This window comes from Mastigoproctus giganteus, chromosome 7 (assembly GCF_048544385.1).
Source record: "Mastigoproctus giganteus isolate SK-2022 chromosome 7, ASM4854438v1, whole genome shotgun sequence".
Classification (NCBI taxonomy): Eukaryota; Metazoa; Arthropoda; class Arachnida; order Uropygi; family Thelyphonidae; genus Mastigoproctus; species Mastigoproctus giganteus.
The window spans coordinates 68,044,039-68,070,009 of NC_143581.1; the positions used below are offsets into that span (position 1 = coordinate 68,044,039).

The following is a 25,971-nucleotide window of genomic DNA, read 5'->3' on the forward strand; positions in this document are numbered from 1 at the left end:
AGAAGAAACGTCCTGAATTGATAAAATATTCGCAGCAAAAGGAAGACAACGTGTCAAGGATTGTGGCACTGGGTAACATACAATTTCTAATGTAAACCATTCTCGTTCAGCTATGTGTGGGTAAAAATTTCGCTCACTGGAAAGACAAAATCTGAACTCTAATAAAACTAGATGAGCGGAAAACTATGTAAATAAGTTAAATTTAATTGCTAAGTACTTAAACTTAGCATCACCGGTCTATTTTTGTGGAGCTCAAAATTTTTTCCATACTGTAAATGCTGAACACTTTCTGGAACTATGCTTGAAAACTTCATACGGGAAAACAAAAAATGGATTGTTCTCATAACAGTATGCAATCTGAATTGAGATTTTATTATTAGTAAAGACCTGTGCGGTCTCTTTAGAATTCCGATAAAAGCTCGTTTAAACCGTGTCTGCAATGAAGATTTTAGAATTTTAACCAGAATAGTAAGAATGTTATACAGCTTGGGAGTTACGATGTTTATCTTGAAATTTTCACACAACCTGTGGTAAATTTATTTTAACTTTTTAAATTTCCCCTTAAACTTCAACCATTTTAAATTAATTTCGAACTTCATAATTATGAAAAACACATTAATTGCATTCAAGTAATAACAATAATCAAATTATAACTGTGTTCGAAATAAAGAGAACCAGTGAAATCTTGCCATGAATGAGTCTGACTGTTCGTTATACGGCAAACAACAATATTCACGAGGATGTTCATGTACAAATTTATTCAAATCTATTCGAAAGCAACTGTAGTTCAGTATTCCAAACAAAAAAGGTCATCCGTTAAAATCTGTCTTCATTAAAAATTATATTGAAAATCACTTTCAAATCACAAAATACCATTGATTTCTTCATAAATACTTTAATTATGTTCAAATAATACCATTGATTTGTTCATGAATACTTTAAAAGATACCATTGGTTAAAAATATTGGTCATGAATACTTTAAAAATACCATTGATTTGTTCATGAATACTTTAAAGTAAAAACAATTCAAAATAGCACTAATTAATTTATTGCCTAAAAATAACATTATCATGGGAAGGATTCACGTGATTGGTGATGTCATCACAATCAAAGATTCAACATGTGGGGGTGGGGAGGGTGGAATACAGCCCTTGGTCAGCTAGCTTAAAAGTGTTTCTATGGCAGTGCCACCTAGCGGCGACCGTCGCAACCAAAATCGGTTCAAAATGTTTCGGGGGTGGGGCGACGGACCACCCGCTGACAAAATCTGTTCAAAGTGTTTTGGGGTGGGGGAGGGAGGGGGAAGTCGCCAGACCACCCGCTGTGCAATTCTGTTCAAAGTGTTTCGGGGGTAGGGGAGGGAGGGGGGAGGCAGACCGCAAGCTCTGAGAGGGGAGGGTTGGCGGGGTGGGGGAAGGGAGGCTTGACAGACCGCCCCCCCTGGTCAGTTTGGTTCAAAGTGCCTCCCCTCCTACTGGCGGCAAAGCAACTAAGCAAACCCTTAGCCATAATTATGAGAGCATTCTTGGACTCAAGGGAGGTCCCCACGGACTGGAGATGTGCAAATGTATCCCCAATTCACAAAGGGGGATCGAAGGGTGACACGAGTAATTACAGACCAGTTAGTTTAACTTCTGTTCCGGGTAAAATAATGGAGTCGCTGGTTAAAGAAGCATTGCAGGATCATCTAGACAAGACTGCAGCAATAATTCAGACACAGCATGGGTTTGTTAAGGGAAAGTCTTGTCTGACAAATTTGATAGGTTATTATGATGTGGTTACAAAGGAACTGAATGCAAAAAATAATTTTGATATCATATATTTGGATTTCAGGAAAGCTTTTGACACTGTTGCGCATGGAAGACTACTGTACAAATTGGAGCAGAATGGTATTAAGGGTAAGTTGCTACAATGGATAAAAGGATGGTTAAGTGGGAGAAGACAGAGGGTGGTAATCAATGGGTGCTGCTCTTCGTGGACTAATGTTATTAGTGGAGTCCCACAGGGTTCGGTGTTAGGTCGTCCGCTGTTGTTTTGTATATTTACCAATGATATTGATGAAGGTATATCAGGCTTAATGTCGAAGTTTGCAGATGATACAAAGGTTGGCAGGGTTATTAATGACAGTAATGGCAGTGTGCTACTGAAACAGGATCTAGATAATTTGGGCAGATGGGCTAAGAAGTGGCAACTGAAGTTCAACCTTGACAAATGCAAAGTACTGCATATGGGTAGAAGTAACCCCAGAGAAACGTACCAACTGTGTGGTACTACACTTAAGGTGGTAGAAAATGAAAAAGACCTGGGAGTAATTGTGCAGTCAGATATGAAGTTTTCTGAGCAATGCAGACAGGCTGCCAAGGCAGGTCATGGGGTTTTGTCAATGATATATAGGAATTTTGCTAGCAGGGAAAAGGAGGTGATTATCCCTCTGTATAAGGCAATGGTCAGGCCACGCCTTGAGTACTGCGTACAGGTCTGGATGCCTCATTTTAGGAAGGATGCAGATTTACTTGAGCGTGTACAGAGAAGGGCAACAAGATTGGTGAGGGGAATGAAGGGATCCTCTTACTAAGAGAGGCTTAAGTTCTGCAAATTGCAGTGGCTGGAGACTAGGCACCTGCGCGGTGATCTGATTGAGGTGTAAGGCCTTGAATGGGTTGAGCACGCTGAATTCTGATGGGATCCTTCGACTTGTTCAGATTACCAGCCTAAGGGGGCATAAATTTAAATTAAGAAAGGGCAGATGTAGAATAGATGTGGGGAAATTTGCCTTTAGCCAGCGGGTGGTTAATTGCTGGAACAAACTTCCATCTGTCGTTGTGGAAGTTGATAGGTTGAATAAATTTAAGGAGGAACTGGACAGGCATTTGGAGGGAATGGTGTGATTTTTTTTTTTTTTTTTTTTTGGCTGATGCTGCATAAGCTCATACATTTGATTTCTTGCATCACATGCCACTACTACTACATCGACATGAATCAAAAGAGCGACACTAATAGAAACAAAACATTAACATCATCACACTACTACGAACTAAAATAACCACACTAATACTAAGGAAAACATTAACATTAACTCTAATACAAAACAAGCTATTAACACCAATCAAAACATTAACCTTAGGACGATTCAAAAATCAACAAAGGCAAGAACAAAAAAACACCAACACTAATGTGAAACAAATCATTAACACCAACACTAATATAAAAAACATTAACACCAACAAGAATCAAAATGTCAATGCACCTTCACGAATCAAAATATTAACCCACCCAGAATCAAAACATTAAAACACCATAAATCAAAATATTAACACCAATAAAAATCGAAACATCAACGCTAAATCGCTACCACTAATCCAAATAATAACCCCAACACGAATCAAAATATTAAGATCAACACACATAAAAACATCAGCACCAATATGAACAAATCATTAACATCAACACTAAAACGAAACAAACTATTAACCTTAGGACGATTCAAAAATCAACAATAGCAAGAATAAAATTCAACAAGAGCAAGAACAAAAAATCAACATTAGCGCGAATCAAAACACTAACGTGAAACAAATCATTAACACAACAAGAATCAAAATATCAACGCACCACCACGAATCAAAATATTAACCCACCCAGAATCAAAACATTAACACAAATAAAAATCAAAACATTAATGCCAAATCGCTACCACTAATAAAAATAATAACCCCAACACGAATCAAAAAATTAAAATCAACACACATAAAAACGTCAGAACTAATATGAACAAATCATTAACATCAACACTAAAACGAAACAAACTATTAACACCAACCAAAACACTAGCACTATTAATTAATAAACTATTAACACTAACCTTAGGACGATTCAAAAACCAACAATAGGAAGAATAAAAATCAACAATAGGAAGAATAAAAATTAACAATAGGAAGAATAAAAATCAAAATTAGTACGAATCAAAACATAAACACCAAGTGTAATTTAGAAAAACACTAACACTAATGGAAAAAAAAAAAAAACATTAACATTAAAGCTACCACTAAACAAAATATTAACTCAACGAGAATCAGAACATTAAAACCACCATGAATAAAAATATTAAACCAATATTAATCAAAACACAAATCAAAATACTAACTCGAATATTAACCTATAACAGACCTATAAAAACATCAGCACTAAAACGAACAAAACATTAACACGAATCAAAACACACCACTACTAAGGAAAATCTTACCCCAACAAGAATCAAAAAATCAACGCCAATACCAAAAAAAATAAATAATAATAAAAGCATCGATAATAACTGGAACAAAAACATCAAACATACCTTACCTTAAAGCAATTATATTTTACAGTTAATGAGAATTAAGAAATTCAAGCTAATGTTACCATTCGGAATGTAATCGAAAAGTTTATTTATTTATTTATTCGGACTGTTTCCACGACAATAACGCGTAACTTTTCGTCCTCGTGCCATTGTAAATTAGTTTTCTGTACGTACTTATTTAGTTCACGTTGTTTTTGAAGCAGTGATGGAATAATCCGAGGAATTAAGAATGATTTCTTCGAAATTAAAAGCGAGCATTTCGCTAGGCTCTGAACATCGCTCATTGATTCCATACAAAAGTTATTAAGTTATCCTCGATGCAGAATTAACTTTTAAAAAAAAGTGTTTCTGCAAATAACGAGTTGAGAAAATGTTGCGTTTGTTTCTCGTTCACTGCAGGATTGTTAATTTGTGTCTCGAGAATTAAAAGGATTAACGCGACTCGACTAAAATGGGGTTTGAGCGAAAGGTGAAATAAAAGGGAATTTCCTCCACTAGTGGCGTCACAGTCGAAAAAAGATTACCAAACGAGCAGAAGATAAAGTGTAACAATACCGAGTTTTAAAATTTATCGAATTCCCGTATTCTTATTGTTGTTTGGGCGTTTAAATGACGTCACAGAAATATGGGAAGCGCGTATTAAATCGTCCGTTGTATCAGAGTTTTAAAATAATAGAACGCTATCAGTGGCAGTTAGGCTTAGGCTTTCATTTCTGCGAAACATGGCCAGTTATTTGAAGTTATTGCGTAATTCTAATTTTCGTGCGGATAACTAATACGAGGGACGTTTATAATGCAGTAGCTAACGAACAGTAATCCGGATAATTTGTTGTGTGTGTCAGACTTGATGCATTCTCTTTGCTCATAAATATTAGCTGAGCTGCAAACTGAAATGAGGCTAAGCACGAACATGCTGGTAATTAGGAACTTATTCCTGAATTTGTTACGGATCCCGACATCCAGGGATATTCGTCATCGATTTAACGGAAGAAAATTTTATTTCTCTTACAGGAGGAAGGAAGGAAAGATGGACGAAGGAAAGATGGCCTTTTCCTGTAGTGACAATCGTAAATATTCAGTAGCTGTTCTCTCGAAGCCATGATGGATGTGTGTGTTGATATAGCTGGTATAAAGTGATCATCTATTGCCTCGCATAACGATATGCACTCGAGACCAATCTGGGGTGACCAATTACTCTCTATGTTCCGGATAATGCGAACAAAGTGTTTGGATGCTAACAAGACTTAATTTAATGAAAAAAAAAACAAAATACGACAATATCTACGAGTGGTAAACTCCATTCCTCACCGAGTTTGAAGCCATGAGTGTCTCAACAAAGATCGATTACTTAGTTAATTACCTCAAGGTGATTAATTAAGGGAACCAATTAGCATTAACTCTAGAACTTTTAGGAATTGTTGCGACAGTGCAAAGAACGAAGTAGGATCAAATCTTGCGATAACAAACTTGATATAAAGCAATCTTAAGATGGTAGGAAGCTACAACTGGATGAAAAACCCTAATACTTCAGCCTAAAAGGGGATAACCGATCATTAACCCTAATAATCAATGTCCTTTCAACAAAGCATCCCTGCAGAACGTTCACATTTCTTTCATATATTCTACCTTCTGTTCTGTATTATAATTTTGTTTTCTTTTAGAGTCGCTGCATTTTAGTGAAGCGAAAATACGCCTACAGCTAAACAGATGTTGAAATGCATGGTGAATTGTATAAGGAGCACGTTAAATACGTATGCCTCTACCTTCATTAAATTATTCATTAAAAAGACAACACGCTTTCCTTTCCTCGAGCTATTTTTACACCTTATAAGATGTTTCTCGTTTGTCTAGTATCATTGTCCAACCCTGCACAGATAATTTTGCACTTCTTACAAAATTAAGCTCTGTATTTCTTATATACCAGACAATGCAACTGCCATCCACTGAATCTTTATACTGAAAACTTTCGATGACAGCAAATGAAATCAAAGCAAAATGACTTTTCTTAACCCTAAACTATTACTCCAATTCTGTAACTCAACCTAATCCCAAACAACATTCCCGGACAGATCATTCCCTTAAAGAAGAATATTTTCCACTTTAGGATGTCAAAGTTTGCGAATGTACAAGATAAAAATTAAAGGAAATCTTTATACAGATTAGATTGGATGTTTTGCGTCAGTGTTTTATGTATTTCGAATTCTCAACCCATCAGTAAAATTAATGTCACCGAAAGCCTTTATGCAAACAACATTAATTACACAAAGTGAAGTAAGAGAGTGGAAAGCGATGTCTCTTTGCTGGTTTTTAAATAGTCAATATGTACAGAAGTATGACAGTAATTATGTTAATTGCTGCAGATGATTAGGATAAAAAGTGTCGGTTGAGAAGAAACAAAAATCAACAGTAATTTGGAAGATTGGGGATATTCCGAGAATTAAATCCAGAAATATCCAATTAATACTCTAGAGCTAAGAGATATGGCCTAAGTTGCTGATGCGCCTAAAACCCAACAACAAATCTCCTCCTCAAACCGCTTTGTTCCTCAGTTTTTCATCCATCAAATTAAGTAGTCCTAAGCCAAATACAATTCAGGTCATGAATCAATACATCTCATAGCCTAAGTTCCCTTGATGGTAATACAAAATGGTACAACGATAATTGCAAAGAAAGAAGAAGCATTCATTCTGTTAATAATCACACAAATTATGATTATTTTTATAACATTAATTTATTATTATTTATTGAAGTATTTATTAAATACGGTGTGTGTTTCTCTCACTCTGAGAACACCCAGAAAGAAAGAAAGAATTTATGCTCGTTCAAAAGATATCTTTTATTTTACACCAGCTCGCTATTTCTTGTCCATAGACAGACGTCGAGTTTAATATTAATGTTTCCCTCCAACAGGGAGTCACGGAAATCCTTTTTGGGACATGGTTTCAGTTCGAATACTTTCCGATTTTTTATTGGAAATTGTTTGAAAAATGGAGTTGAAAACCACTTATTTGGAAAACAATGTCATGGAGATAAAAATTTTGCAAAAAACACTCCACCAAACATTTTTCTTTGTGCAAAAGAGAAAGAAGTACATTGTTCTGTAACTTTTTCAGCTGGATGAGCTAGGTCCTTCCTGTCCACTTCATGTGTTCAGAAAGGACCTTGCTTTCGCTAAAACAATCTCAGTTTTTTTATTATTATTATTTGTCGCAGGTATGTGTTCTAATGGAAATTGATCCAGCTTTTATCAGCGAAGGACAGAAAAACGTAATGAAGATATTATCTGGTGCAACTGAAGCACATAATTTGCAACAGTTGGACAGCTGAGTACTCTACTAACTGCAGGATGACAGATATACAATTCCCCTTACAGTAAATTATGTGACGCCCTTACTCGATTACTGTCAGGTGCCAGACAACGGATACAGACTTCCGTGAGAAATGGCAACAGGAAGAACTCTATGAGCATCTTCAGGAAATAGAACGGATCAATAGAAAAATAGAAAACGAGATTCTTAAGTGTAAAAAATATTCAATTTTCAGAAAATACAACGATCCTCATGATTTTCTGTAGGAGACAAACACATTCTTTTGATGCAAAAGAATCTTATCTCGGTAGATGGTTTATGTGGCCATATGCACTCGGATATCGCAAGAATCCTCTGATATGGCAGTTGGAGCTTCTTTTTCTCCGTTTAAATTTAAATTTAAAAGGACATGCAAGGAAAATTCAAATGAGAAACGAATACGCCATTCATTAAAATGCATAGGAAAGCCATGGAAATTGCATCAGAACTTCTGTATTTCGGAATTTCGGCTGTTCTATTGAAATAGAAGAAAGGGTGAGCATCATTTGGCTGAGATGTCGACAACTTTAAAGTCATTCATCTTAAGAGCAAAGAATTTGTCACTTGCTGATACTTTCCTGCACAGCAAGATCATTATTTCTACATCTGGCAGATGCTACGCAATATCAAAACCCACTGCTGGTGCAGAATCAGGAAAAATCACTCGACTGTTCTTCCCATAACAAGAAAGTGAACTCGTTACCGAAATTTGAAACTGTGTACCCTCAAGTTGCCCTTAGCAACGGATGTCTTCGAGTAATCACTAGAAAGAGGCATGGTCACACTTGAATAGCAAGAACTAGTTTCGTCTTACATGTGAGTTTTAAAGTAATTTACTCGGGGATTTCCTAGATCCCCGCGCATGTCACATTTACCACTTGATCTCACGGCAAATTGAACCATCAAACACCAACTGGGAATAAATGGAGAGATCAGAACAACGGACGGCGTTTTGCTCCATACTTAGGCTCTTTTAAGACGGAATAAAGATAGTATTAAGTTCCCTTTTTTTCCACCCTGGGGTGGCAGCTCTCGGCGGTTGATTCTTACCAAATGTTGGAAAGTTATTTTGAAGCGCAATGAATCAAGAGAAGTTTACTCGCATGCTCATTAACTAATACGAACCTTATCCTTTTAAAGCGCCTGCTTATTTTATTACTTTCTATAGAGGAACTATTGTGTTCTGTTTCTTCAGCTACGTATTGGGTAATTACTCCAACTTCACTAAAGGAAGTCTGACGATGTGGGATTTTGTTGAAGACGTTGTACAGTACCTTGCTTTTCCTTGATGAGCCACCTCGTTTTGGTCATCTAACCATCATATGATGATAAACATCTAACGATGAGGTCTGCTTACCTATTTTAGGGATGAAAAACCCTAGTTCTTGGCTGAACACCGTATCAACCTCATCATCCAATCTTGTTGGAATTAATTATTACTTCTTGATTTCTAACTTCAGCTGGGTATGGGGATACTGTTATGTACAGTACTTTATTAGACGTAGCCAGGCCGTTTCTGATACTCCTCTACCGAGCCATTTGGAGATGAATTAAAATGAAATTGGCACCTTCCTTCCTTCTCTGCAAACCTCCATAAAACGTCACTAAGTTGGCACAACTATCCCCTCTCCTTTGTGTCTCCAGTCACCTAATAGCATCGGGAAAGACTTTACCCTCGGATGAAACTCTTGCGCCGCATAAAATCGTACAGGTGGAACCAGCAGTGATGTATTATTGTGTGGTCCCAACACACAGAAACCCGCGCCCTTATTTGATTCTTCCGCTTCTCCACTCGTAAATAATTCAAGTAATATCCGTGTATACTAAAGAACGTTGCCATGGAGACGAAAGGCACATGATGGCTTTACTGCACCAAAGGAAAGCGGGAGCATCCGCTAAAACAACCTTAGATTAAGCAATATCGTAGCGTGAAACACACATTAAATCGTCCCTCTCTTAACAATAAGACACTCAAGCCTCAGTTCCCTTGATAACCCCCAATCTGACATCCCATTAGGAAGTTAGGTCTAGAAAATACGCCTCCATTTTATTAAAGGCAATACCCAAAAGCGATCTTTAGCTATTGGACATTAATATATCCAAGAAGAAGTTATGTTTTTGATCGTTATTCCTTTTGGAAGGAATAGAATCTTAAATTGAATCGTGTGTGGTGAAAGAAATGGTTAAGATCTGTGCAGTAACATTTAAAAAACAAAACAATAAAACCAGATTGTTAATCCAGAAAAAAATCAAGCCTCTGCAGTCAATATTTTCAGCCGCGTGGCTTTAGAAATTGTGTCTGAACTGTCATTAAGGATAAAAGTACGCTTGTATAATCGATTTTTCTAAAAGGGCACGGCCATATTTACACCACTTCATCACGCAATTATTGAACTATCCCAAACGGAAGCGTGTAGTCTACATAGTTTTTGAGAAAGATCCCCTCATCGACCTTTCAGGAAAGAACCATTATCTTGACAAAAGATAAATCTCTGTAGAAAAACTTAATATTTTCTCTGCCTAACTAATGGTTTTGGCCCTCACATTATGGCCACGTTCAGGTAACCTCGAACACACTACGATGAGTAATTTTAAATTCCTTGTTATTTGAATTTTTAACGCGTACAAAGTGCTGGAATTAAAAGGAATATTTGGAGACGTCCATTAACAAAAAGGTTCTCCAGCGAGATGTACACAAAACATAAGACCTTTCCGAAATCTTCAGATAAACTGTGGATAAAATTGTGGAATTTTCTCAACACGGATAAAACCATTAATTTCAACCTCGTATTAAAACCCAAATCGAACATTGGTCTCTGATTTAATAACCTATAATTTCCGATAGGTGCCGCTGCATTTCTTTTTTTTTTTTCGATCTAAAAGCGGAAGTGTTTCCTCCTCTTAATAGCTTAGCTACCACCGGCTAATTACCTAGAACGGAAGTCGTGTATTAGTTTAAAAGTCTTCCTGTTCCTGATCTCGTCTCCCATTTCCGGGGAACTTTTAGATGCGATAACTTTTATCAAATGTCTCTGAAGGACAGGATAAAATGTCTTTAATCTTCACTTCTTATTTTCTTTGACCTTGATCGCTGATTTGCAACAGTCATTCGTGGAAATGGAAATCGCATCACTCCAATTGGGAATCTATCAAGCCATGTTAGGGAGGCAATTGAATCTTAAAAATATTCTTGGATATCAAATCGTAGAAAATATTAATGTCATTCTCAGTGTCTCTCAATCAAAGCACGTTAGAGACCGCTGCTCTGAACATATATAATCAAAAGTATTCGGACACCCATATTAGTTTTCTGTACTGTGGCAGAAGTCCTCCGCACATGCGTATCAGCTCAGACATGCCAGCAGAAATCTTGTAGGTCTGCTTATACAGAGCAGTTAGAAACCAACACATTCAACCAGGTTCTCAACGCGGGACAGGGGTCAGTAACCTTCCTGTGTGCTCAGTTGAAACTTTCCTGAACCTCTCAAAATCCATTGCGAAATATCTTCTTCAGAGACAGAAGACCATAGTGATATCTTAAAGATAAAAGGGTCGGGACAGCCTCATTAAGTCACGAAACGTTAGATATCAAAGTGCCTCACACATAGCGTCTGCAGGAACCATGACGAAGTAGTTCCAAGAAGCCATAGGGACATCGATCACTATGCCAATCAGTCCAATATCGCGGTCCATACGAAACGACATTTGGAGTGGGGTCATTCCCAGCGTTCAGCTCTAAGACAGTGTAGTGTAGAATGATGACTCTTATGATACAATGTTTTGTTCAAATAGCATTGAGCCTTCTCATCTCGACCATGAAGCTTGTTGGGGCTTGTTAGGTGGTAATGCCCACAACCATGAAGCCCATGATCTGCTCGGGCGTTTTGGATAATTAAACACTATCTACACTTATCCTATTTACATAGCACTGTGGTTATATTGATGAAATTGCTGTCCTCCCCAGACTGGTTGGAAAGAGACCTGAATTCGAATCCCCATCGATGACATGAGGGATTTTTATGGGCCTTTTCACAACATGGTTGAAGTAGTTGATCCCAGGAGAGTGAAGTACGGTTTTAGCTCCCGGAAACCCGGATTTTTCGTCCACCAAACAGCCAAATTAACCAGAAAATAAACGCAATTTAGAGACTCAACATATATGGCGCAAGATGGGTCTAATTCGGCACGAAAAACCCTATATCAATCATTCACTCAATAACCTTTATGCGTCGGATAGACAACTTGTGTAATCGAGACACGCTAATATTCCTAAAATTGGACAAATGCTAACCTATTGTGATTTTACCTTGTAGAGGATCTGTGTCCTCATTTTGAATTTAAATCAAATAAAAATGGAACATTAAATAGAATATGTAGGATATTAAGAAATATTATAGATACTTCAGAAATTTTAAGTCAGAAATTTTCTTACCTGAGATTTTTTCAGGAATAACTGCATCCAGGGGAGATGTAATTAGATGGAAATAGTATCGAAATATATGTCTAAAGATAGATGGATCTTGTACCAGGACAAAGGAAAGAAAACTAGCTTTGAACCATGCATGACGAATAATTGGAGGTATAAAAGAAGATAAATACCCGAAGCTTGAAGGGACTTTTCACTTATATCACCTTCGAAAGGGAAGCGAACACGTGTCGAAGGCCGTATTTACAGTCCTGGCACGTTCCATTGCAGTATTTCAAAAGCGCGGGGGGGAGGTGTTTAAGTAGGGGTAAGGAAGAGAAGGAAAATTCCCGTCCCCTCGTATTTCACTAATAGCTTGGGCATTTGAAAATTTAGAATATGATCATTATTATAAACTATTCATAACTCCTGTAGAATATGATCGTTGTTGGTCTACCAAATCATCCATTGCAGATCTAAACCTTCCATTGGAACTCCACTCAGTGATTCTGACGATGGTAATTTCTATCGTGATTTTTTGACATATCATTGAACTAAAATTTTGTGTGAATCTAAAGTAGTTCGTATTGCATTTATATTTTTTTGTGCTCAACCTAGAGCCAGATTTAGGCATAAACCATAAGCTTTGAGTCTTGATACCCGAATGTCATTAACTGTTTACATCCGACTTGGGTTTTATTGAATTAAAAAAAATGAAAACAATAGAGAAATTATTAAGAAAACAAAGTGAAATAGAATAAGAAATAAAAAAGAGGGTTAAGGAAGGTGAATGCCAAAAGTAGTTGAAACTATAATTGCATAACATTATAAAGATAATTATAATTCAAAATATCAAACGATAAAATACACTGGTGTGCAAAATTTAAGCACCAGTCAGGTTTTCACCTGTAGCTTCTCATAGGAGTGGCCTGGATATGGGAAAAGCATACCAAAGGAACCTCGTGAGGTACAGAAAAGATTAAGGAAACAACACCGACACAACAACGGAAACAAAACGGTACAGAGGGACTTTATTCAAAAATGGCAACATAGCACTGGCTGCCATGATACAATACAGATGCATCACTGCCAAAGATGGAACAAAAGGAAGAGGTAGTCCTCAGTAGGAGATATGGCCACCCCTAATGCATATGCAGGCTTTGAACCGCCTGTCCATACTTAGGACAATGTTGTTGATAAGTTATTGCGGCAACATCGTCCATTCCTCTGTCAGCGCCATCTTCAGCTGGTAAACATTTTCTGGTGGGTGTCGACGTTCTGCTAGGCGTCTCTCCAGAGCGTCCCATATGTGTGTTTGATGGGATTTAGATCGGCGGAACGGGCAGGCCAATCCATTCAAAGAATATCCTCACTTTCCAAAAGCATATCAACAGCTGCAGTGCGATGGGTGTGGCGTTATCATCCATAAACACGAACTTGAGGCCAATGGCACCTCGGAACAGACGCACATGGGGAAGGATTACCTCAGTACAGTAGCGTGCACCGGTTACAGTACCACCTTCCAGTATCTGGTGTTGTGTACGTCCATCCAAGATAACGCCTCCCCAGACGAGAACACCGATCCCTTTCAGTGATGTTTGGGGGGGGGGGGTGATACCGTGTGCCAATCTCTCACCAGATTAGCTGACGTCCAGAATCACTGCTGAGACTGAATCTGCTCCCATCAGTAAAGAGTACCTTAAGTAAAGATTTTGTGGTTGTAACCTTTAGAAATAGTGTTGGTCTTTAAGTTTTGCACACCAGTGTATCACATATTTTTAAAGGAAAATTACTTGTAGCAAAGATATGTGAAAATACCACCCTTGGAGAACCGCTCAGCAGGTTTTTCTAATCAGTGATAACCGTTAAATTGTCCTCAGTTGTTATTAAAGAACCGAATTAGGAATGACTTCGGCTGAATAAATAAAGCTTTGGCGTAATCTTGAAAATGCTGGAACACCGTTGGGTCTTCGATGAATTTGCGCTCTTGGTCTGTATCAAGTATTTGCGTGACAGAATTCAATTGTCTTAGATGTCCACAAATCAGGCAGTGATGTAGCAAATGCTTCCAATCGTCTAAAGATCCACAAAAGCAGCGGTGCGAGTCAGGGAGATGAAAATAATTTAAGTTTAACGTTGAGTGACCCCTGTCCAACGATGATATAATTTGTGAAAAGCCTGAAGGCGAACAATATTCATTTACACTTATTTAGAAAAGTAATATTTCATATAAACTGCTTTGTTATCAGCAGCCCCTTTGTGCAATCTGTCCATCTATCTTACCATCTTCAAACCAAAAGCTGTAAACAACTTTTCTTTCTCTGATTTAGGATCAACTGAAATATTTATGATGATACATCAAATTCGATTGGCGTTTTATTTCTCATAAACAGAGACCTTTGTAAATTAGAGAGAAAGAGAGAGAGGTCCAGAGGGATGAAGCCAGAAAGATCCTGAAGAGCAGCAGTGGATACTGTTCTGCAGGCACGGTTTAAAGCTAGCAGCTTTAAAGGTTTAAAGGTTAATAGCTTGGCCATTGAAAACCAGGCCGCTGCTGCGCGTATGATGTAATTAGAAGGATAACTGTCTTGCACAAGATATTCATTGTCCAATGATAGAGAGCTTGGTCTTGCCGAGATATTATGATTTTGGATAAAAAGGACTTAATCTTTTCGGTTAGCTATGTTATCTAACCATTTTCAAATTTGTTTATAGATCTTAATGGGATACGTTTCGTTAATCCCAAAAGCAAAGTAGGTATACTTCAGTCCTGAAAGAAATCTACTAATCTTCATTTCCAATATTGCTGATGATTTCTTTCTTGAATCTACGTCTTCTATCGGGTAAACTTTAACTTTCATTTAGCTGGATACATTTCTATAGTAGCAGTTCGTGGGATCTTGTCTCGAAAGAAAACTCAGGTTTTCATCCCATAACATAGATAAAAAGAACCATAGAATCAATTCTCCCTTACCAACGCCAACGCACAAGACTTACAAGAGCAATACTTTACCAGAGAAAGTATTTTCTATTAGCTCTCTTTTAATATGCTACTAGGAGGATAAATGGACGATCAAATTGTGCATAAACGACCACAGAATTATAATTTTAAAAAAATCCTTCAAAATAGTTTGTAACAATTTTTAAACTAAACAGTAATAATAGTTTAGAATTGTGTATTTCGGTTCACCCCGCCCTCTTTCAAGCGGTAGAGGCGTTGTGAAAAGGGTCCATAAAAATTCCTCACGTCATCGACGCACTCGAACTCATGTCTTCTTCCATCAGGTGTGTGGGAGGATGGCGATTCCACCAACTGTGCTACCCACGAGGGCTTTGCTGCAGGCTTTTGAAGTAGTTCCCTACTGCTGTCACGAACTTTCACCTGCGGAAATACCATGTCGAAAACAGACCCGCATACTTATCCCTGCGATCTACCTCACTGCCTCCTTCTTACCATTTCTCCTGCAGACCTGAGTCTACGTCATTTCAGGATCGTGCATTCCTGAAAACAATCTCTAATTACATCTATCTGTATGCGCAGTCACCGTATGCGCAGATATATGTTTTGGCACGTACATCGGCGTTTATTAAAAAGTTCAGAAACCTTTTGACGTCACCACATGTCTAAACGTTTGTTTTTATTTAATCAAGTGGGTCTCCCACCCTTTTGAGCCCAACACTCCTCTTTTACCATTTAAATGCCTCACCCCTTTCATGAAATTCTAAATAAGTTTTCCTCTATAAAATTATTAACCGCGTATACAACTTTAATACAATTTTTTAAGTTTTATGTTGTTGAATTTATAAAGTTTATCTGCTAAAATAACACGCGATTAATTTTAGTCCAAGAACTACTCGATACTGCTTTTACAGCAGATTTTAGTAAAGGTATTATAGATTTTAATCAATATATTTATATCATAATTACAAAATAATTACTGATAGCTATGGAAATATAAATCTTTGTATTTATAACTAAATGTGTATTTATAATATAAATATAAATGGATGAAATAAATTTTCAATCAGTCGTCTTTTGAATGCATGAGCCACAAACTTAACAATATCGCGTTGCGCCATCTATCGGTATAAAGATCATAAAAGACAAAAACTTTTTCATACAATTTCTATGACTGTACTCAGCATGAATATAAACATAAAGTTCGCGAAAAACAACCTTTATTCCAATATACACTCTGTATAAAAATAATTATAAATAACATAATAATTATTATTTTAATTCTACATTATTAAATTTAAAATATTTACGGTTGAACATGCATTTTCAGTTGACACACATAAATACAGTATAAATTTATTTATTTATTTATTTATTGGCAGTTTAACCCTTTAAAAATTACATACTGGGATATTTTAAAGAGTTTTAATCCCCTCCCCCCTCTCTCTCTCTGTTCCTGTAACTCTTTAGCAGCAGCTTTCATTAGTTCCCTTTTGAGAATTCAAATATCAAAAAAAAAAAAAAAGAAGAAAAACAGTAAAGTATTAAAAATAAAAAAGCCTTCTAGTGAATGATATGTACTACCATCTACCGAGAAATTTTAGAAACACTCCTTTACCCTGAATTCTTATAATAACTTCTAAAAGTGGCAATTTTTGTGAGCCAACTCCTATTTTTATCTGCAGCAGTCTGAATCTTAAATTAAAATAAAACGTGAACTATAGATCATTAATAAATTCTTACCTTTGCTTGATTGAAATATAATTCACACTAAAGAAATATTAATAAACATTTTGGGATTAATTATAATCAAGAAAATAAACTGAGTATTATTTTAATATTAGTATCAACTCTTCTAACGCATTAGACGTATGAAATTAAATTACACCTTTGATTAATACAAATGAAACGAATGTGTGGCGCCATCTATTGAGAAAGATGATGATTATTCTCCGAAGCTATGTTTTTTTTTATTTTTTTTATTAAATAGTTTAGGGAAAGTTAAACTGCCACCTTACTGAATTACGACAAGAAAACTTTTCTTTTTAAATTTAAAAAATAAGCATAAAAGTTTGTTACCTTATAAGAGAAGCGAAATTAAACTTCTTAAATAATAATAATAATAAGAGAAGCGAAATTAAACTTCTTAGCAACACAGCTGATGACCACACAAGTGGCTCCATCTATCGAATAGGAAGCAAGTTATAATAACTTTTTACGAAATCCTTTATACTGTGCATATTAATCAATGCTGGCACTATGTACCATCCTCTTAAATATGAGGAATACAAATATGGTGAACTCAAGTTACCGTGATGATTCATAGCGATTAACGTTAATGGCAATAAATTCCGAATAGACTGAATCTATCTTTTGAAAGAAATAAAAGGTGTCTTTAAAAGTGTCCATTTTATTCTTTTTTTTTTTTTAATTCTAAAACTGTTGATCTACCCAATTTATATTGGAAGACTAGACTGGTATCTGCCATAAAATAAATAAAAATTTTCAACATAATAATGAAAAAGGAGGTAAAGAGGGTTATTAGAATTGAATCCAATTTGCAAAACTGATTTACTAATTATGAAAATTAGCGCAGAAGTTAAAAGTAAATAAATGCATAATTATGTGCCACGTGACTGAATAGCGTTTTTTTAGGGGGGGGGGCGTACGCATGCGTATAGAATGTATTGCGTTCATCATGTGCGTCCGTCCGCCGCATGATATAACTGGAATCCCAGTGGACAATTTTCATGAAAATTTTATATTTTTCTCTTTTGTAAAGCTTTGTTGAGACTTACCAAAATTTATGATAATTAGACAGATAGAAACAGATTTTTTTTTTATTATTTCTTTATTTTATTATTATTATTTGTTTTTATTTTTTTGTTACATATCACCTAAACCTTCCATATATATCGTATATTCTAAAAGCACTAGACGTTGCCTTGCCTTAATTGGAGGAATGAATAGACAATATGGCGTATGCGCAGAAACGAAATGTTCTGGGTCTGCGCATGTAGATTAATTTTCCATTTATACTAAGGAACAACCACATAAGGTTCACATGATAGAGAGAACATAAGAACGTCATCGGTCACATGAGATTAAATAATTACTTGAGTAATGTACGCAACACTGCGTACATTACCCAAGTTGTTTTTTTAATGTTGTGGCTCAGTGGTCTAGTGGTATGATTCTCGCTTCGGGTGTGAGAGGTCCCGGGTTCAACTCCCGGCTGGGCCCAATTATTTAATTTTTTTTTAAAATTTTTTAAGGTAGTTGACTAGTGTACTGGAGAAAGACACGTCATCAGTTGTACACATACCACAAGATCGAATTTGCATGCTGCTTCAGAAATGTAAACCCATTGTTTTCTATGGAGATGATGAGTTACACGTTTAAGGACTCCTTAAGCGTAAAAATAATAAGAAACAAATTATTAAAATAAAGAGGTTGATTGGATTTGCGATTTCAGAGAATAAAATAAAAATAAAGAAAATTGCCACTCCAAATAAATGAGAGATAATAAGAGGTTCTTTTGTATCTCTTAATAGCTCGTAAATTCAAAGATGAAAAGCAAACAAGTTAAGCTGAAGCTGTTATTCTATTTTATTATAAATGAGGGGTTATTTACTTGGACGATATTTAAATATATGTATTAAAATTGTATCTGAAAATGTTATTGTATGCTTTAAACCAGAATTTATACAATTTTGTTTCATTTAAAGATAATAGATGGCACCACAAGTCACTATGTCTAGTACGAAATACATGAAAATTGTTCTAAAACACATAAATTATCATAAATTGTATTAGAAAGAGTAAAATCGAAATATTAAATAAATCTAATTTTAATCCAACTACAGATGTGTAATGCATTATATTACTACGACAGTGTGTTCAGCTATTTCCAGTTTCGAAAAATAGATGGCAGCACACTGAGAACGTAGTTTTATGTAAAATGGAGAAGTTCACAAATCTGTTTACACTAAATTATAATTTTGATCCATTATAACATTTATTTGCTTTGGTGAGTAATTTTAATTAATTCCAAGTCGCAATTTTGCAGTTCAATCCTTTAAACAGATGCAAATGTCTCTGATCATTTTCTGATACGCCCGATAATTGACTTTGGAGATAAAATGTGATCTTTGAATGGTTCATTGTTCATTAGGCGTAAACGTAACAAAGGTGAGAGAGCGGTTAGTCACCCTGCTCAATCAGACCGGAAGTGATGTCAGACTTCCGGTTGATTACCATGATGACACACTTGCAGATGTTTCTAATGGTTTCTAATGAATTCCAGAATTTCAAGGCAGTTCCGCGTGCCATAAATTTTGCCCACTCGGCTAGAACAGTGGGAATGTATGATCACTTTTCGTCTGCCCTTTCGAACAGGCCGACAGGAGGAAGTTCTACTGTTAGCACGTGTCTCAGATCGTAGCATTTTTGTAATATAACAATCGAAATTAAGCACGTATTTCACATTTCTGCTATGATTAATATAATAAACAAATAATAATAGTGCACTGTTTATATATTTAATAAATTTAATAAACTGATAACAAAAAATCAGCTCCTGAAACACCAACTATTCATCTGCCATATGCTATAAAAAAAATCATATTGCTCGATTATTACTACGATGCGCATATGGCAACAAACATAATATCCATTGCTTCGGCCACAATATACGTTTATGGGTAGCCTACGTCATACGTATTGGAAAAAAAAAAAAAAATATATATATATATATATATATATATTATAATAATAATTTCCTAATTTCTAATGAAATTTGGGGCGCCTCCGTAGCCAGGTGGGAAGGAGCAGCAGTGCGTAGCACACGCTTCTTGATTAGACCGGGGTTCGAGCCCGTCACCACCAAATACGGAGGATGCGGAAAGGTCAGGGAATGACCACCGCATATCCCGGAGCAATATGGCCTTAGTTGCTAATGCTCCTAGAAAGCAAATAACAAACAATGAAATTTGGAATGTTTCCACAAATCTTTCTAAAAAAAAGAGCAAATAGAAAATTTTAGGAAATTCTATCCCCTGGGAGTCGTGTTATTACATGCGGACGGATAGACAGACGGGCCGAAATGAAGAAGACAATAGGTGCTTTAAGCATATGAGAACGAGGGGGGGGGGAACATATAGACAACAAAAAAGGACATAGTCACGAAATTTAATATGGGAGTGTCATCCTAATCTGACACTTCATTAGTCTCAGAATGGGTGTGCCAGAAGAGCCAGTCATTAACATCAGCTACTGTTACAAAAATAGCAGAATTAATCTAATTAACATATATCTGTTTGGTTAGCCCACTCAGGAGACTTCTCACGCTCGATCCGGCACTGGCATATACGCACGTGCGCTTATAATTTGTCTCCGACGTAGTTAATGAAGACCTATTGTGCATACATGAAGAATGATTCATTTAATTAGAGAACTTCGTTCTCATTAGTACCGCCGGACACACGTCCGATGGTTCCCATAGCAACCGCAAGTTGTCCGCGGATGTCTTCTTGAACGGCGCGCGCTGACGTAGTAGTTAAGAGTGTTGTCGCTTATCTTAACGCGCAGCTGGTCACGTTTCTAGGAATGCTTTGCAATATGGAAAACGTTTTACAACAGTCTGTCGAAGGACTCGCTAAACGTCTGACCGTTGTCTGTCCAAATTTATCCTCGTTTAAACGTTTGCCATACGGCATAGCATCCTCCAGTTTATCGCATACATCAAATCCAAACATTTGGTTGTGATTGTACTAATAAAGACTTAAGAATGAACAAACTTACATTGCGATTAAAAATGTATATACACTAGAAGGTCAAATTATTAGTAACAAACTTCTTAAATGATTATCGTGCAGAATTTGTGTCATGAACTGTAAGAGACAATAAAGAATACTATATTTAAAAGTTTTCTGAAACACTTTATTTCACTGTTATGGCAACTTTGTAGAAATGAAAGATAAAACTAGGAAAAATTTACTGCCAATGCAGCAACTTTAAGTAATTGTGTGCTACTGACTTCAGCAGTAAGTCAAAAATAAGTCACTCTCCTGCCATCAGAGACTGTCTGGATTCTGTACAAGTTCTCTATATAAACATAAAACAACGTGGAATGTGATTGGCTGTTCTCAAGTTCTACTCCAGGTCACGTGTTTAATCAGCACCACGCGCTACTACGGAGTAGTCCATCGTTAAAAGTTAGCACCATAATCTGGTCTGCCTTCAGTCGTTACATCGTTCGATTCCTTAGAGGATCACATGACCAGTTTGTAGCAAAAATGACACAGACAGATGGCACTGATGATCATATACACAAACATACATACACACAGACAATTGTACCGTACAGATACACAGCGGTGTTCGGTTACTCTTGTGATAACATTACAGTGAACAGCAACGGATTTTGAGAAACCTCGGCTGCATTTCCAAACTCATTCACAGAAAAATAATTAATTTGTACACTATTTGCCAAAAGTTAGTTCGCTCAGACATCTTACTTTTCATTTTAAAAACATCACATTTCATTTTAAGCCTTAAAATTAAGAAGCGTCGTTCTACCATCGAATAAGCAAGGGTGGAAAGGGGGTTTATTTGTTAATTAATACAATGGGGCGAAATCAAAGAGATTCTCGAGTGAACATTCCTTAATATTGTGCAAACGACCCCAGATTTTTAACGTCATTTATTCAGTTATAAACGCATGAAATTTATTGTTTTATTTAATTAAGATTATATTGAAGGTCACGTGCTCCATGCACTATTGTAAGCCGCTCTTCCCCACCTCCAAAATACACATTAACTTCCTTTGGACAATTTTATATATAAAAAAAAATCTCAATAAAGATATTGACATTCCAAAATCCTATCACTAGATGGCGCTAACAGCAGCAGGCGTTGAGCATTGTTTCATGACTATCTGGAGGCCCCATCCCAACACGGAGTCAAATAAATAGGAACTGTGCAGACTATCGACAATCAGATGACGCCATTAAGAAAAATATTCACGTGATTCGTCTTAGATTTCGCAACCATTTGCGTGTGCCTTGAATGCACAGATCGTGTTTTAATCACACCTCAGTGTCTTCGGTCAGATGCCAATAAGAAAGCTTAGGGAAGATCTGAAAGCGTCCTTACTGGTAGTCCCTCATAAAGACGTTGGCTGGAAGCCCAACGTTCCTTGATCATCAACATATACTCCATTTTGGCATCTTTATTTAAAAAAAAAAGTCAAGAGATAAAAAAATAAATAAGAAATCATCCATCTTCAACTTCTGGATGTACTTTGAACTTCGCCCATATTTGTACTCTTGCATTTCTTCAGTCGTGCTAAAATATCTTGTAAAATAGATGTTCATCAACCCCATCTACCTTCGTAGCCTCCCCACTCCAAAAGTCCCCAAAAAATATATTCTAAGCGTCATCCTATCTCTGTATCAGACAATTCGGCATGGCGCTGTTCCTTCTGTACAAATATCTACAACACTCCACCTGGAAAATGGTGGTTGTCAGCAGTTCTAAAATATCTGGACTTGGTTTGCCCTCAGTTTTCATTTACAATAATGTATTGTAAACCATTGAGGTCGTCAAATGATAAAAACAGTTTGTCTGAGTGGACTAGAGATAATATTGATGCCCATAGGGCTCGTCAACAATGGAAAATTAGAAGTCTGTGACGCAATAATACATGCGATTTCACATAATCTTCAACAATGGATTTAGTTCAACCACGTTTATCGTCTGCTTTCAGTATTTTCGATACTTTTGTACTGCTAATTAAATAAATTCCTGAATATCCTACGTTTCGTTTTAAATGAAGAAGGTTTAAGTAATTCTGGTTCGCAGTAAATCAAATGTATTTGCCCATCTTTTAAGGAGCTATCACACAATCTTTAACTGTAACCAACACTTCACTGATAAAATATTAACAATATTGCACAATTACGAAACTCCTAATATTAACAATAAATATACAACTCCCAACATTCCTAGCAACACCAAGCGCTGTAGTTTTTGCATTGTTAGCAAAAATGGCACGCACTTAACAATTATGGCATCCCTAACAATGGCGCGCGAGAGAGAGCGACTCCACATTCATCAGTGAGAAGCTCGCGGTGCATTTCTGTTTCTTGGCACGCGCTACGGTTGCCATGGCAACTCCAACAATGGCACCTTTGTTTCAAATTCGTGAGATCACTAAGAATTGCACGCTCTGTAATTTTTATGACGTCACTAACAATTGTTTACGAAATGACTTTTTTTTTTTTAATATTAACAACTCCATAACGCATGCACATGAGATATTACGTTTGATTACAAAAAAAAATTGCGTTTTTCCATCGAAATTACCGTTTTATCTTCTACAGCTTGTGAAAGATGGATTTAATGCGCATTATTATTTATTTTTACTATGGATTAACTGTTAGACTTTTTTTTTTTTTTGCCTTACTGATCTTTAAAAGATTAACACACTTCTGTCATTGCTGCGTCATATGGTCACAATTGAGAAGAAATATTTTACAAAACACAGATTTGGCTCAGAGAGGAAGAATATCGTCGCAGTTGTTCGACCCATTAAAAGGGGTGGTTTGGACCAGCACGTTTACTGATTTCTTGAAGTCCTCTTCTGAAACTGGCCCGGTGAGAACTGGCAACTGCAGAGATGTCGCAGACCACGCGCACACTCTTCGACGCTACAAGACGACTCCACTCACGGTAAACAATCCCAAACATCACACGACACTTTCTTCCCGTTCACTTTCCTTTATCGGTACGCACACTCCCACTGAGGTATTGCTGGTTCCCTTTTCTCCTTCGATCATTCGGCCCCCGAGGAGTCCCGCAAAGAAATCCTTCAGGGACGAACGCGATCCTTTCGGCAAAGCTATTTCGTCGCACGAGCGCCATCTTTTGGAGGGAAGTTTCAACAGAGAGGGTCGCAGATGTTTGCGTTCGTTTTCGGAGCGGTGCGACGTTTCCCTTTTGTTTTCTTTGGAACACAACAGAGGCCTCAGAGTGTCGTCCATGCCGATGAGGCCGTTTTTATTCATGTCGGCGTTCGTTTGACAACGGCAACCATACCCGCCACTCAGATGACAACCTTCGCAGTCGGTGGATCCGCTACTCTCTATCCGAGAATTGTACCCCGTGTCGCTAGCTTTGCCGCCCACAACGTTGGCCGCATTGGTGCTTTCTGTGGAGTTGGTTTCTCGCACCACCTGAGGATTACTCTCACGGTTGGTCAGCGGGCTGTAGCGCGTAGACGGACGAGGGCTGTCTTGGGATAAACGAAGAAATGCGGGCATCCCGGACACGACATTATCATCGACACTCTGTACAAAGCTGCTGTTTCGTCTTATGGCCAGGGACCCCCTTCTGGTAACGTCACCCGTGCTTAACTTGGGGCTTCGCCTCCTCATGTCGTCCCTTACTGTGGAGAATAAGGGCTGAGGTGGCACGAGATCTCGTCTGTTACGTCGAGCTTGTGGCCCTCCAGAATGGCCTACCAACCAGTAGGTCTGGACCTCTCCTTTTCCCTGAAACCATGAAAAAGGTCTGCATTAGTTTGGTATAGATCATATTCATCCAGAAATATATCATTAAAAATTAGAGACGTTAACTTTTGTAGTGGTCCTGGTTAAAAATTATCGACAAAATTATAATTTATCAATAAATGATAATTGTTTAATTAATAAAATAAATGCAATACTTAATATGGTAAATAGTCCAAAGTACATCGGTACTTCTTAAAGTTAATAAATAAAAGATTTCTCTTCTGAACATTAAACTTAATTAAAGTGAATAAAGAAATTGTTGGAAATTAACACTGTATTCAAATGCTTTCATTTGTATTATGAAATTTCCAAGTCACGTGCTTAGACTGTTATATATTTCTCTTACACGCAAGCTCAATTGTTAAAAAGTTCCATTGTTGGAACTGTTTAACAATTGTTTAATAGTAATTGAACTGTTTCACAACTGTTTAACAACATTGAACTTTTTAAAATTCAATTGCTTAATAATTGCTACTTAATAAAGCTACTTAATAATTGCGCTATTTAATAACTGAACTTTTTAACAATCGTTTAACAACAACTGAACTTTTTAACAATCGTTTAACAACAACTGAACTATTTAACAATAATTGAACAGTTTAACAATTGAGCTGTTTAATGATTGCACGGTTTAACAATTGTTAACAGCAACTGAACTGCTTAACAATTGTTTAACAACTGAACCGCTTAACAATTGTTTAACAACTGAACCGCTTAACAATTGTTTAACAACTGAACCGTCTAACAATTGTTTAACAACTGAACCGTCTAACAATTGTTTAACAATTGAACCATCTAACAATTGTTTAACAATTGAACCATCTAACAATTGTTTAACAATTGAACCATCTAACAATTGTTTAACAATTGAACCATCTAACAATTGTTTAACAATTGAACCATCTAACAATTGTTTAACAATTGAACCATCTAACAATTGTTTAACAACAATTGAACCATCTAACAATTGTTTAACAACAATTGAACCATCTAACAATTGTTTAACAACTGAACCATCTAACAATTGTTTAACAACTGAACCATCTAACAATTGTTTAACAACTGAACCGTCTAACAATTGTTTAACAACAATTGAACTGTTCAACAATTACACTATTTAACAATTTCTTAACAACTGAACCGTTTAACAATTGTTTAACAACAACTGAACCGTTTAACAATTGTTTAACAACAATCGAAATGTTTAACAATTGAGCTGTTTAATAATTACACTGTTAAACAATTGAGCTGTTTAATAATTACACTGATTAACAATTGTTCAACAACAACTGAACTGTTTGATAAATGAACTGTTTAACAATTAGTTAACAACAACTGAATTTTTAAGAATTGT

At 36.5% G+C, this 25,971-nt stretch overlaps 1 protein-coding gene and 1 non-coding gene across 2 annotated transcripts in view; one reads left to right on the plus strand and one right to left on the minus strand.

The window, feature by feature from the left end:
- The first annotated feature begins 18,216 nt into the window (after nt 1-18,216).
- Nucleotides 18,217-18,288, plus strand: TRNAP-CGG (transfer RNA proline (anticodon CGG)). The gene has a single exon. It is a non-coding gene; the product is annotated as a tRNA-Pro (tRNA).
- A 5,224-nt stretch (nt 18,289-23,512) lies between these two features.
- LOC150082981 (uncharacterized) overlaps nt 23,513-25,971 on the minus strand; it is a 196,191-nt gene continuing 193,732 nt past the window's right edge. The window contains exon 37 of the mRNA XM_090378342.1: nt 23,513-24,599. Coding sequence (XP_090234468.1) covers nt 23,796-24,599 — 804 coding nt within the window. The 3' untranslated portion in view covers nt 23,513-23,795. The remainder of the gene's footprint in view (nt 24,600-25,971) is intronic.